Genomic DNA, 13,492 nt, shown 5'->3' on the forward strand with positions numbered 1-13,492 from the left:
CCGCAACCCAGCTCACCCCGGGGAGCCCCACCCCGCGTGGCATCCATCGGCCTCCAATCCCACCCACCCCATCCCACGGAGCTACCGGGGTGCTTCATCCGTCACAGTTGCACAGAGGATGCTGCTTGTTTGCTTTGGTCCCCCGGAGCAGGGGAAAGCACCGTGTGTGGGTCCCGGGGTGCGCATCCCCTCTGGCTGTGGGGGAGTCCTGCAAAATCTGGCTTTGCCTGCAGCTTGTGCAAAAATAAGAATGTGTTTATGTGTGTGATTTTGTACCCTCCATGTCTCACAGGGAAAGCTGTGTCCTGGGTCTCGCGTGGGTTATTAGCTACGTGTGGCCCTCACATTCACGCCAGGCTGCCCTAAAGCCTCACAGGGCCACGGCACATCCGTGTCCCCAGCCCTGGAAACCTGCCCTCTCCTCCTGCAGCACACGGACAGAATTCTGCAGGGGCTTTCCTGAAAGCGAAGGGAAACCTCCCACTGCCATGCAGCCCAGCTTCTCCTCGCTGACCCCAATAAAAATGTGGGGGAAAGCATAAGGCCCCCTGCACACCCCATGAGCGGTGGTGGATCTCTCAAAGGTTTTTCTCTTTAGTACAGTTCACTGCGGGTGAGCGATGTCCCAGCGGGTGCCAGTGACCTGTGTGCAGGTGACGCTGCCCCAGACGTTGGCATGGAGCTGAGCCAGGACTCCCTGGGCTCGTCCCCAGCTGGGGCACGGGTCAGTGTCCCCAGCTTGAGTGGGGTGAGGGTGCAGAGGGGACTCTGTCAGGGCTGTGTCAGGGCTGTGCAGCGTGGCTGTGCCACATGCCATGTGCTCTGCTGCATCCCCAGTGTGCTCCATGCCACACCAGGGTGCCCCGTGCCAAGCAGGGGGTCCCCATATTGCACAGGGGTGCCCAGTGTGTCATCACATGGGAACTGGTGAGGCTGAGGGGGGAGGTTTTGATGGTGCAGCCACATTTAATTAATTCACAGGTAGCCTCAGATCGCACTCAGTGGCGCGGAAGACGAAAGGGCGAACTTTCAGATGGCCAAGTTGCAGCACATTTTCTTTTCCCGAATTATTCCCAGCAGTAAGACAAACCACACAGTGCTGCAAGGCAAGACCCACACGCTGAGACCCACCCCATGGGCAGCCATGGGGCTGACCCCAGTGGCACCAGTGGTTTTCCTGGTTCCCACAGTTCATGGTACAGGGGAAGGTGCTCATAGGGCAGAATCAGCCCTTGGGCATCTTCTAACTGGGGTCACGGGAGCTTCTCCCCACCTGGGACATCCCATGGTCGGGCAGTGGTGCTGGGACGTGCCCCAGACCCTGCAGCTGGAGGGGGAAGGCAGATGTTCGCAGCTGCCTCAGCACTGAGAACTGCAGTAGCCTCGAGAGGTGACACGGTGGCCCAAGCTCACACCAGCATGTGGCCTCCACGAGCTGGAGGCTTCTGCAGCCATGGCCACCACCTTCTCCCCACACTGCCCACCTGCCTGCTCCCACTTGTGTCCTGATCTGGGGCTAATTGGTATTCAGTGCCCAGCCGAGGTACTTAGAGCCCAGCCCAGGTATTTGGTGCCTGTCCCCAGGGGCTGGTGCCTGTCTCAAGGGCTTGGTGAGCGTTCCCAGGGCTCAGTGACTGTCCCCTGGGCTCGGTGACTTTCCCAGGGACTGCTGCCTGCTCAGGGGCTGCAGCCTCCCTTGCTCCCTGCTCCGTTCCTGCTGCACCAGGTCCCTGCCCGCTGCAGCCTGGGGTCCCCGCCCGGGGTACCCGCTCGGAGTCCCCGGGGGTCCCGGCGCGGTAAAACGGGCCGGCGGGTCCCGGCGCCGGCGGTTGCGGGGCGGGGAGGCGGTGGCGGGGCGGGACGCGGCGGCGGATCCGCCTCCACCCCTCCCTCCTTCCCTCCCCTGCCCGGTAGCAGGTCTGGGCACGGTTCGCGGGAGCAAGTTGGCGGCTCGTCCCCTTCCTCCCTTTCCCCGGGCCAACGCGGCCATGGCGGGTGCGGGCGGGCGGCCCCGCAGCTCCTAGAGCCGCCGCAGCCCGGGAGCCGCCGCCGCCGCCGGGATGAGCGCTCTCGCCTTCGACGACGCGGCCCTGGAAGGGCTGACGCCGTCCCTCGGCCTCTCCGGGGCCAGCGACATCGACACGGCCCTGCTCAGCGACATCGACGGTGCGTCCCGACCCGGGGAGCGGGCTGGGGGTGTAACCGGAGCTCGGTGCACGGCCGGGGGATGGGCTCGGTGCGATGCCGGCGCTCGGTGCATGGCTGGAGCTGGAGAGAGCAGGCTCGGTGCATGATCAGGGAACCGCGGACTGGGACATGGCCCGGGGGAGCGGGCTCGGTGCATAACCGGGGTTCGGTGCACAACCGGAGCTCGGTGCATGGTCGGCGGGAGCGGGTTCGGTGCATACCCGGGATTCGGTGCACAACCGGGGCTCTGGTGCGCAGACGGACACGGTGCATGGCTGGGCTGGAGGGAGCGGGCTCGGTACACGGCCGGCGCACCGGGACACAGCCAGAGAGACCGGGCTCGGTGCCGGGCCCGGTGTGGGGGGTACACCGAGCTGCTGAAGCGCGGGGTCGGCACAGGGCGTGCGGTTCGGGCCGGCTCCGATACCGGAGCCTGTTCATGGCGGGGGCTCGGGGAAGAGCAGAGTCCCGCAGGGGCGGTGTGGGGAGCAGGACACCGGGACCCCCGAGCTGGAGGTGCCGGGACAGCCCCGACGGGGCCCCTACCGACCGCAGCATCGTGTCGCCTTTCGCCCCGCCCCCTTAGTGACGTCACCGCCGGGGTTACTCCCGGTCGTTCCCTCCAGGACGCCTGGGTTCCCCGAGCCACCCAACCGGGATGGGGGATGGGAAAAGGCTCTAACACCGGCCCCAGGGCTGAGCGGAGCATCCCTGGGGCTGGGACCCAACAGCACCCACAAGTTGGGAGTCTGTGGGGTGGGGATGCTGCCAAGGGGACCACGTTCCCCAAGGGGACCCACTCCCTAGTGCCAAGGGGACCCGCTGCCCACCACCATGCCACTGAAGTCTTACTGAAGCCAAGCACAACATTACCATGGCTTTAACCAAAAATTGGGTTTCGCAGCCCTGTGCCCGCCTTGCCGCATGCTCCACCGGCTCTGCCAGTCCGCGCCGCATGGCGCGGACTGGCAGAGCCGGTGGAGCATGCGGCAAGGCGGGCTGGTGGTGCCTGGAGCCATATGTCCTCTGGCAACTGGGAAGGAGGTGGCATCTCAGGGCTGAAGGCTCATCCCAGCTGCACTCGGGATGGATCAGGGCAGATCCAGATGCCACCCGGCTGTCCCCGGTGTGGTTTTGTCATGGGAAGGATGGCAGCGGCAGGCGGGAGCGGTGCTCTGGAGCTGTGCCCATGTCACTTTGGGTCCTCTGGGACCCTCGCCAGGGCTGAGTAGTGCCCAGTGTGGACCGGCCGTGTGGGGTGAGGGTGTTTTGCCACGGTCCTTTGCATCATAGCCATCCAGGCCACCTCATGCTCCCTGGTTCCCCGTGGTTCTCCGTGGGTTTACCACCGGTCCCCAGCTGACCACAGGTTGTCCCCTTGTCCCCGTGCCCACCCTGGTGTGGCTGTGGGATGTGCAGCCAGCGATACAGGTGCCCTATGGCCACCCTGCCAGAACCCACAGCCATGTGGTCTGCCCCACGGGACCCCACAGCCTGAAGCAGCAGGGTGGGGGCAGCTATGACACCCCCAGGTGCCCCTGTCATGCCAAAGGTGTGGGTGGCAGCGGGTGTCAGGGATAGAAATATCCCGTAGGCACTGGGAGAGCTGTGCCCACCCCCAGGGCTGGGTAGAAGGAAGAGGGGTCCAGGATGGAGCCACCCCCTCCTTACACCCCCAAATTTTGCTCTCTTGCCCCTGGACCATGAGGGAGTTTTGGGGGTCTCTTCAGCAGGGGGCGGATGAGGCTGGGAGCCCCCGTGGGAGAAACCGCACCTGCATAGAGAGGAGTACCAAGGGTTTGATGTCTTGGGGGCTGCACAAAGACCCCGGTCCTTGTGGGGGCGTCTCCAGGTGCTGGGCATTATCGAGTGAGGAGCATCACGTTGGGCTGAATGGACACGGGGCTGGATGTGAGGGGTCAGGGGGAACTGGGTGAAGGGGTTAACGCCGACTGACCCTGAGTAACCGCCAGCGGGTGCCGACAGGGTGCCCGGCAGTAACCCCAGGCCGGGCTCACCTTGGCACGACCGCAGGGCTGTCTGGGGGCGGCGGGCGGCGATTGGCGGAGTCGCATCACCCCATCGCTGGCATCGCTCCAGGCCTGGCGCGGGCAGCGGCGGGGAGGGCGGCGCGGAGGAGGCGAGAACATGGCTTTAAAATATCCTGCTGCCTCGCTACGGGGCTGAGCGGGGGACACAGCCCACCCCTGGGAACCCCCACCCACCGACATGGGGTGCACCTTTGAAGGCTCCCTCTCATCACCATCCTCCTCCTCCCCGCCCTTGGAGTCACTGCCGTGGCCCCTTTTGGGGTGCCTGCACCCCAGGGGGTGTCCAGGGACTGTGCAGCTTACGGAGGAATCCTGGGGGGGTGCACTTGGGGGTACCACACCAGGGGCATTCCAGGGCGCCTCCGTGGGGACACCTCATGACACCCCAGTGTGTGTGGGGGCTGGTGCGTTGATGGGGACATGGAGCAGGATAGAGTGCCCCAGCCCAGCACCATTTAACCCTGCGCTTGCCCAGCTGGCCTCCAGGTGGGTGCTGTGACCAGCACTCCTGGCACGTCCCGGCTGTGCCAGCCCCTCTGTCCCAGCCCCAGCACCCCCTCACCCTAATACAGGGGCTGTTTTGAGGCTTGGAGGGTTTGTAGTCTATGACAAATGAATGAGCTGGCACAAGCCCTTCTCCACCCCCCTGGACCTCAGAAACTGGCTGAGATCTGCCCCCAGATCAAGCTGGAAACCTCTGAATGCTGGTGGCCAGATTCTGGCACCACCATTGCAAGCACCGTGCCTCAGTTTCCCCACTGGCAGGGGATCTGAAGAACAAGACAGAGCAGATTCCTGGGCTTTCAAGGAATTTTTCCCCTGGGTTACGGGGATCCTTCCCCAAAGTGCTGAGCTATGGGGTGGGCAGCATGGGGTCAGCTTTGGGGGCGCTGTGGGAGGTATGGGGCCAGGGCAGCTACTGACAGCATGGTGGGGGGGGCCTGTTTTGCAGACATGCTCCAGCTGATCAACACACCAGACAATGACTTCTCAGGGCTATTTGACTTGCCGTTCGGTGCCCTGGACAACGCTGTGCCCCCCAGGCCCACCCCGGCTCCGGGCACCCACAGCACCTTCCTGGGACCCAGCAAACCGCCCCCCGCCGCCCCCACCGGCAGCGTCTACTCGGGTCCCCCTGGGATGCCGCCCTTCGCCCCGCAGCCCCCGGTGCTGCCGACGCCGGCCCCGGGTGTGAAGGAGGAGGCGGCCGTGCCCAGCAGCCAGGCCCAGCCTGGGGTCCTGCTGGCCCCCAGCTTCGTCCCTGCGACCCCCAGCCAGTTCAGCTCCCAGCCCTTGGTGGGCTACCAGAACCAGCACGGCTTCTCTGGTGAGGATTTGGGGGTACAGGGAGGGTTGTTGTGAGGGGTTCTCTCTGGAGGGGGGGATGCGCCCCTGTGGGATGGGGGTGTGTGGGGTGGGCTGGTGCTGGGAGGGTCTGGTGACATTGTCCTCTGCTCCATGTCCAGCCGTGCAGCCTGGGGGTGCGGGGCAGCCCCTGCCAAGTCCCCTGCCTGCCCCCCCGCAGCCAAGCCAGCCGGTGTCACTGCCGGCCCCCGTGCAGAGCGTGGCACCCCAGCAGCTCCTGGCCCCTGCCACCTCCACCCCACAGCCCGTCTCGCCCCAGATCCAGCCAGTGCCGGTAAGCCTGGGGCCAGGGGTGGGGGGGTCCTAGTGTCCCCCCATTCCCACTGACACCCCTGGCCCTCCAGGTCCTGCTGCAGCCCCATTTCATCAAGGCTGACTCCCTGCTGCTGGCAGCTGTCAAGACGGACGCTGGCAGTGCCAAGACTTCCAACACCACCTCCCTGGCCACCAGCGTCAGTGGCTCGGCCACCACGCTGCAGGTGCCGGTACGTCCCACAGCCGGGGAGCTCCGGGGTGGGGGGATGCTCCAGGGCCAGGGACCAGAGCAGTGACTGTGCCCCTGGACTGGATGCTGGTGAAACCAAACCTTGCGTCCTGGGGCAGTTTTGGGCCCCTCATGCCAAGAAAGCTCTTGAGGTGCTGAGCGAGTTCAGAGAAGGGAACGGAGCTGGTGAGGGGCTGGAGCACAAGTGTGATGGGAGCGGCTGAGGGACCTGGGGGGTTCAGCTGGAGAACAGGAGCTGAGGGGAGACCTTCTGATCTCTGAACTGCCTGAAAGGAGCTTGGAGCCAGGGGGGTCGGGCTCTGCTCCCCAGGAACAAGCGCCAGGAGCAGAGGAAACGGCCTCAAGTTGCGCCAGGGGAAGTTGAAGTTGGATCTGGGGAACAATTTCTTCCCCAAAGGGCTGTGGGGCATTGGAACAGGCTGCCCAGGGCAGTGCTGGAGTCACCATCCCTGGAGGGTTGGACAGACAGAGATGAGGTTCTCAGGGACATGGGGCAGTGCCAGGGGTGGGTTAATGGTTGGACTCGATGATCTCAAGGGTCTTTTCCAACCAAAATGATTCTGTGCACCACACTGATGCCACCTTGCATCACCACAGGCGCTGGTGAGCGGAGGGACCATCCTGGCCACAGTGCCGGTGGTGGTGGACACCGAGAAGCTGCCCATCAACCGGCTGGCGCCCAGCGGGAAGCCCATGCTGGTGCAGGGCAGGGGCGAGAAGCGGACAGCGCACAACGCCATTGAGAAACGCTACCGCTCCTCCATCAATGACAAGATCGTGGAGCTCAAAGACCTGGTGGTGGGCACCGAGGCCAAGGTGGGAGCCCAGGGGTGCTGGGGCAGGGGCATACAAGATGGGGGGGCTTCACCCAGTTTTGGGCTGAGCCGTTCCTGTCCACCGGCAGCTCAACAAGTCAGCAGTCCTGAGGAAGGCGATTGAGTACATCCGCTTCCTGCAACAGAGCAACCAGAAGCTGAAGCAAGAGAACCTTACCCTGAAGATGGCTGTGCAGAAGAACCGTGAGTGGAAGGGAAAGTCTCACGGGGGGGGGCTCAGCCATGGGGCTGCTCTACCCCCCACAGCATCCCTAACCCTGCTGTACTCCCTGCAGAGTCCCTGAAGGACCTGGTGGCCTCTGTCAGTGGGGGGACCAAGGCAGAGACCCCCATGGAGGTGGCAAAGGCAGAGGTGATGGAGATGCTGACGCCGCCACCGTCTGACGTGGGCTCGCCGTCCCACAGCAGCCCGCTCTCGCTCAGTGGGGGCAGCAGCAACAGCAGCAGCGACTCGGAGCCCGACAGTCCCCTCTGCGACCACGGCAAGGTGTGGGCGGGCTGCTGGGGGGTCCTGAGTGGGGCAGGGGTTCTACTGTTTAATGCCAGGATGCCAAGAACAAAATGCACCAAATGGGGAAAGGAGCCGAGAGCCCCGGTCTAGCTCCCTGAGGCTGCTCCTCACCCAATTTGGGGCTGGAGGGAGGGGTGCGGGGGCATTCTGGGAGACAGTGGGGTGCTGCACCCCTGTCCCGTGTCTGTGCGCTGTGCTCTGCGCCCCATATCCGTACTCTGCTCTCCATGCCCATGCTGTATACCCCATGCCCCATATCTCATGCCCTATCTCTTGTACCTGTGCCCTATATTCCATGCCTTATAACCCATGCCCTGTACGCCATGCCTGATATCCCATGCCTGTGCCCTGTGTCCCATGCCTGTGCCCTCTGTCCCATGCCCTGTATCCCATCCCCACATCCTATAACCCATGCCCTATATCCCATGCCCACACCCCATCACCACACCCCGTGTCTGTGCCCCATGCCCTGGGGCTCACAGCATCTCTGCCCACACAGGTGAAGCAGGAGCACCCGCCACCCTCACCCAGCAGCCAGGGCATGCTGGACCGCTCCCGCATGGCCCTCTGTGCCTTTGTCTTCGTCTGCCTCTCCTTCAACCCCCTGGCCTCCCTCCTCCGGGGCTCTGGTGCCCCAGCTCCTGTGGGGAGCCTGGGCACCATTGGCACCAGCAGGAACATCATGGCTGAATCTGGCACCGTGGGTAAGCTCTGGCATGGGGTGGGGGCTCTTGGGTGCAGGATGTTGGGATGGAGGCTGTCAGGGTTCTGGTTGTTGGAGTGGGCACAGGGTGGAGGCCACTGGGGTGGAGGCTGTCAAGGTGGGCATGGGGCAAAGACCATTGGGATGGAGGCTCTCGGGGTGGGCATTGGGCTAGAGGCTGTTGAGATGAAGACCGTCGGGGTGCAGGATGTTGGGGTGGGTGTGTGGTGGGGGCTACTTGGGTTGAGGCTGTTGCGGTGGAGCCCATCACGGGGAGGCTGTTGGGGTGAGCATGGGGTGAAGGCCATCAGGAGGTGGGCTTGGGGTAGGTCTGAGGCTGGAGATGATCAGAGTGGAGGATGCTGGGGTGGATACAGGGCAGAGGCCATTGGGTGGAGGCTGTTGGGATGGACACCATTGCAGTGGACACCATTGGGTGGAGGTTCTTGGGCTGGGCACGGAGTGAAGGCCACCGGGAATGAGACCTCAAGGTGGGCACAAGATGGTGGCAGCAGGGTGGCACTGACCCCCTCCCCATGCAGAGGAGCCGTGGGGGTGGTCACAGTGGCTGTGGCCCACGCTGGCCTTCTGGGCGCTGAATGCAGCACTGGTGCTGGGGGCGGTGGTGCGGCTCTTCGTCTTCGGGGAGCCTGTCACACGGCCACACTCTGAGGCCTCCGTCCTCTTCTGGCGCCACCGCCGGCAGGCAGACCTGGACCTGGACCGGGTAAGCCACACCCTGCACGATGTCACCTGCCCCACCCACCATGGCCACGCCCCATTTGATCCCACCTGTCCCAGCACCTGCTCTCAGGGTTAGCCCCACCCATTTCACAGTACCCCCCCCCCTTCCATCAGCCCCGCCCACCTGACCCCACCCTACATCTTCCACCTGCTGTAGCCCCACCCACCTGCACTAAGCTCAGCCTATCTGGCCCCACCCTGACACCCCAGGAGCACAAGGTGCCCCACCCACCTGCCCCACCCCTTCCACCTGGACTAGCCCCACCCACCCCTCTAACCTCCCCCCACCCATCACACCTTGCCCCACCTCTGTGTAACCCCACCCCTTTCCCCAAAAAGCTCCAGCCCCCTCTCATTGGTTGTGCTCCCCGCACTCACCGGCTGTCCCTGGGCGCAGGGCGACTTTGCGCAGGGGGCTCAGCACCTGCGGACGGCACTGGCGGCGCTGGGGCGGCCGTTACCCGCGTCCCACGGGGACCTGGCCTGCAGCCTGCTCTGGACACTGCTGCGCCACCTGCTCCAGCGCCTCTGGGTGGGCCGCTGGCTGGCCGCCCGCGCCGGGGGGCTGCGCCGTGACCCCCCGCCCGCTGACCACGTCCGGCAGAGCGCCCGCGATGCCGCCATGGCGTACCACCGCCTGCACCAGCTGCAGCTCACCGGTACGGCCCCGCACCGTGGGGGGCTGGGCACGGGGCCCCATGCCCTGCGTCTCCCTCACCCCCCCATCCCCGCAGGGAAGCAGGCGGGGGGACACCTGTTGGCCATCAACCTGGCACTGAGCGCCGTCAACCTGGCCGAGTGTGCCGGCGACGCCGTCTCCGTGGCCACCCTGGCCGAGATCTATGTGGCGGCCGCCCTGCGGATCAAGGCCAGCCTGCACCGCTGCTTCCACTTCTTGGCTGTAAGTGCGGGGCAGCCCCCATCACCATGGTGTGGAGGGTCCGGTGGGTCCCCCCCTGACCTCTCACTCTCCCCCCAGCGCCCCTTCCTCTGCAGCGCCCGGCGCGTGGCCCTGTCCCATGGTGGGGCTGTGCCCCCCGCTATGCAGTGGCTCTGCCACCCCTTGGGCCACCGCTTCTTCGTGGATGGGGACTGGGCTGTCAAGGGTGTCCCAAGGGAGACCATCTACAGCTCCGCTGGCAACCCAGGTAACACCCTGCCACCCTGATACCCCCATTCCCCCATTTTTGGGGTGCGGGCATGCCCGCTCACCATCCTTCTGTGCCGCAGTGGACCCAATGGCACAGGTGACCCAGCTCTTCCGTGAGCACCTCCTGGAGAAGGCTCTGTGTTGCGTGGCCATGCCCGAGCCCGGCCGTCCCGCTGCCCAGGGAGAGGGGTAAGTGCTGGGTGCGCACCCTGCTCCGTCTGCCCAGTGTGGGGCTGGCCCCACTCACAGCCCTTCTCCCCGCAGGCGCTTCTCCGACGCACTTGAGTATCTCCAGCTCCTCAACGGCTGCTCCGATGTCAGTGGTGAGCCCGGTCCCACGCCCTCCATCAGCTCTGGTTTGGCAGGTGTCACAGGTGAGGCTGGTGTGTCCCCCCGTCCCCCCAGAGACACTTGGTGTGTGGGGCCATGGGGTTGATGAACATGCACTCGTTTCCCTCCTGCCCTGCAGGCACCGACCCCGTGTCCAAGTGGTGGGCATCCATCATCGGCACAGTTATTCACTGGCTACGTGGAGATGAGGAGGGGGCCGAGCGGCTGTACCCGCTAGTGGAAACCATGCCCCGGGTGCTGCAGAGCTCTGAGTGAGTGCTGGGGACATCAGGGACGGGCAGGGGTGACACAACTGTTCCCAGCAAGGGGTCTGCAGTGACCGTGTCCCCCGCCTTGCAGGAAGCCCCTGCCCCGCGCTGCCCTGCACGCCTTCCGTGCCGTCCGGGCCATGCTGAGCAAGCAGGACGGGAGCCAGGCCAGCCTGAGCCACTGCGAGAAGGCCAGCAGCTGCCTGCGGGAGAGCCTGGAGCTCGGCAGCCCCCCCAAGGGCACCATTGACAAGGTGAGCTGCCACGGGGGGGGACAACATGGCCACCCAGACCTCGCGGGAGGTGCCCCTGGCCCTCGCTGGGGTGCATTGTAGTTGCATTGCATGTGTCAGACTGGGAGTGCAATGCCCCTGCCATGCAGCCCGGCGGGGGCCCCGTGCAGCAACGCCTGCCCGCAGGGACCTCCTCAGCCATCTCACCATCCGTCTGTCCGTCCGTGCCCCCGGTCACCCAGCTCCCCTTGTCCCACCCAGGTGGTCCAGCTCCTGCTGTGTGACCTGCTCCTGGTCACCCGCACCAACCTGTGGCAGCAGCAGATGGGTGCCAGCCAGCAGCGCAGCTGCCTCTACCAGGCGTCCGCCCTCGAGCTCCGCGGCTTCCAGCAGGACCTCAGCAGCCTGCGGCGCCTGGCCCAGACCCTGCGCCCCGCCATGCGCCGGGTGAGCCCCTCACCTCTCGTCCTGGTGGGTCCCTTCATCCCCTGCCCCTGGCTGCGCTCACTGTCCCCACCTCTCCAGGTGTTCCTGCATGAAGCCACCGCCAGGCTCATGGCCCGGGCCAGCCCCACAAGGACTCACCAGCTGCTGGACCGCAGCCTGCGCAGGAGAGGGGTGCAAGGCAGCAAAACAGGTGGGACATGGGGTAGGAGATCCCCCCTGGCCACCCCACACCCTGAGGACACCCCACTCCCCACCCGCATCACCCCAGGTCATGGAATGCGGAGGGTTTGGTGGTGGCACCTGCTCTGGGGTGAATGAATGGCCGTGTCACCCTGCCAGAGCACCCAAGGGAGGGTGGGTGGCTTCCAGTGGCACCCTTGGGGCTGACACCCACTCTCTACTCTGGTGAGACCCCCCTGCAGTGCTGGTCCAGCTCTGGGTCCTCAGCACAAGACACACATGAGCTTGTTGGAGAGGGGCCAGAGGAGCCACAGGAATGATCTGAAACTGGAACTGCTCTGCTGGGAGGACAGGCTGGGAGAGTTGGGGTGTTCAGCTGGAGAAGAGAAGGCCTCGGGGAGACCTTATTGTGGCCTTTCTGTACTTAAAAGGAGCCAAAAAGAAAGACGGGGACAGACTTTTTAGCAGTATCTGTTGTGATAGAACAAGGGGTGATGGTTTTAAACTAGAGGAGGGGAGAGTCAGGCTGGACACGAGGAAGAAATTCTTTACGCTGAGGGTGATGAGAGCCTGGCCCAGGTTCCCAGAGAGGTGGTGGATGAACCATCCCTGGAGACATCCCAGGCCAGGCTGGACGGGGCTCCGAGCAACCTGAGCTGGTGAAGATGTCCCTGCTCATGGCAGGGGTGGCACTGGGGGAGCTGGGAAGGTCCCTTCAACCCAACCTGTTCTATGATTCTATTCTCCCTGCTTTGCAGCCGGTGCACCCGAGAGCCACCCCACGCCGCGGGAACACGCCGAGGCCCTGCTCCTGGCCTGCTGCCACCTCCCCCCTGGCTTCCTCTCGGGGCCGGGCCAGCGCGTGGGCATGTTGGCCGAGGCCGCTCGCACCCTGGAGAAGCTGGGGGACAAGCGGACGCTGCACGACTGCCAGCAGATGATCATCAAGTTGGGCAGCGGCACCACCGTCACATCGGGCTAGCTGGGGAGGGAGGGGGCACGCTGCCAGCCCCCCCGCCAGCCCCTCCCTGGTTCTGGGATGTGGGGAATGGGGTGGCGTAGAGGAGCGTGCCTCAGTTTCCCCCAGGAGGGGAGCCCCTTCTGCGGGATGGTGTTTGGGGAGCAGTTTTTAAGGTGAGGGGGTGGGCGGTTGGGGCTGGGTAGGGGGATGCCCAGTGACACCGGTGGCAGCTGTGGGGATTCCCGGGGTGGGACAGCCAGGTGTGGGGCACTCCGGGTGGGCTCGGCCACCCCATGGCTCAGTCCCTGTCCCCAGCCTGCTTTGGTGACGGGACGTGGGGACCTCTAGTGACACTGTCGCAGTATTGCATGGCGCTGGGATGCTTGACCAGCCTGGCCCCAGTGCCATCCGGTGCCCTGGCACAAGGTAGAATCCTGTCCTCACCCCCCTCTCCTGGTGTCCCTGCCCGGTCCCCCGTGGGTCCCACAGGGTGGGTTGGGGTGCCTTGGCATTGCCGTCATTGCAGGGGGAGGAGGTTTGTCCCCATGGTGGTAGCCAAGGGCCCTCGCCCCCACTGTGCCCCCCCGGCCTGTCCTTCCCCCTCTCCAGCACTGACCAGTATCCCCAGTTAGGCGCTGCCACCACCCCCAGGCACGGCCAGCCCTGAGCGCTTTTGGAGAAGGGATGGCAGGTGACACAGGGCTTCCAGGGGGCTGGTGGGTGTCCCTGTCCCTTTGCTGCACCCCCTCTTCTTTGTATATAGCCCCTCACCCTACCCTATCCCCCCCCCGCCTTGCCTTTTTAAACGGTATTTTCATAGTTGGAGAGTTTTGTACAGACAATTAAAGCTGATTATTTATACCGGTGTGTGCTGGACTGGGGGGGTGGGGACAGACACAGAACTTGGTTAAGGCAAGGGGACCCCCCCCCAGGCTGTGGGTCCTGCCTTCATCCCGCATGAGAGGGCTGCACAGGATGGGGGAGACAATGGTGACAGGGACACTGGGTGCCAAGGGACTC

General features: G+C 64.9%; 1 protein-coding gene across 1 annotated transcript; it reads left to right on the forward strand.

The window, feature by feature from the left end:
* The first annotated feature begins 1,887 nt into the window (after positions 1-1,887).
* SREBF1 (sterol regulatory element binding transcription factor 1) lies at positions 1,888-13,333 on the forward strand. The gene is made up of 19 exons (XM_065850545.2): positions 1,888-2,166; positions 5,191-5,565; positions 5,705-5,877; positions 5,948-6,088; positions 6,706-6,924; positions 7,013-7,127; positions 7,220-7,431; positions 7,955-8,159; positions 8,701-8,885; positions 9,300-9,561; positions 9,637-9,803; positions 9,882-10,050; positions 10,133-10,241; positions 10,317-10,426; positions 10,522-10,654; positions 10,743-10,905; positions 11,146-11,331; positions 11,410-11,521; positions 12,270-13,333. Exons 1-19 carry the CDS (start codon positions 2,061-2,063, stop codon positions 12,491-12,493), a joined length of 3,366 nt encoding a protein of 1,121 aa, XP_065706617.2. The 5' UTR covers positions 1,888-2,060; the 3' UTR covers positions 12,494-13,333.
* Positions 13,334-13,492: the final 159 nt, after the last annotated feature.

Source organism: Patagioenas fasciata, chromosome 15 (assembly GCF_037038585.1).
Source record: "Patagioenas fasciata isolate bPatFas1 chromosome 15, bPatFas1.hap1, whole genome shotgun sequence".
Classification (NCBI taxonomy): Eukaryota; Metazoa; Chordata; class Aves; order Columbiformes; family Columbidae; genus Patagioenas; species Patagioenas fasciata.

What these genes read in the sequence shown, in the direction of transcription:
- SREBF1 (XM_065850545.2), top strand. Translation starts at nt 2,061, where the DNA reads ATGAGCGCTCTCGCCTTCGACGACGCGGCCCTGGAAGGGCTGACGCCG. An exon ending in CAGACCTGGACCTGGACCGG is followed by an intron (nt 8,886 to 9,299) that starts GTAAGCCACACC and finishes CCCTGGGCGCAG; the next exon opens with GGCGACTTTGCGCAGGGGGC. An exon ending in CCAAGGGCACCATTGACAAG is followed by an intron (nt 10,906 to 11,145) that starts GTGAGCTGCCAC and finishes TGTCCCACCCAG; the next exon opens with GTGGTCCAGCTCCTGCTGTG.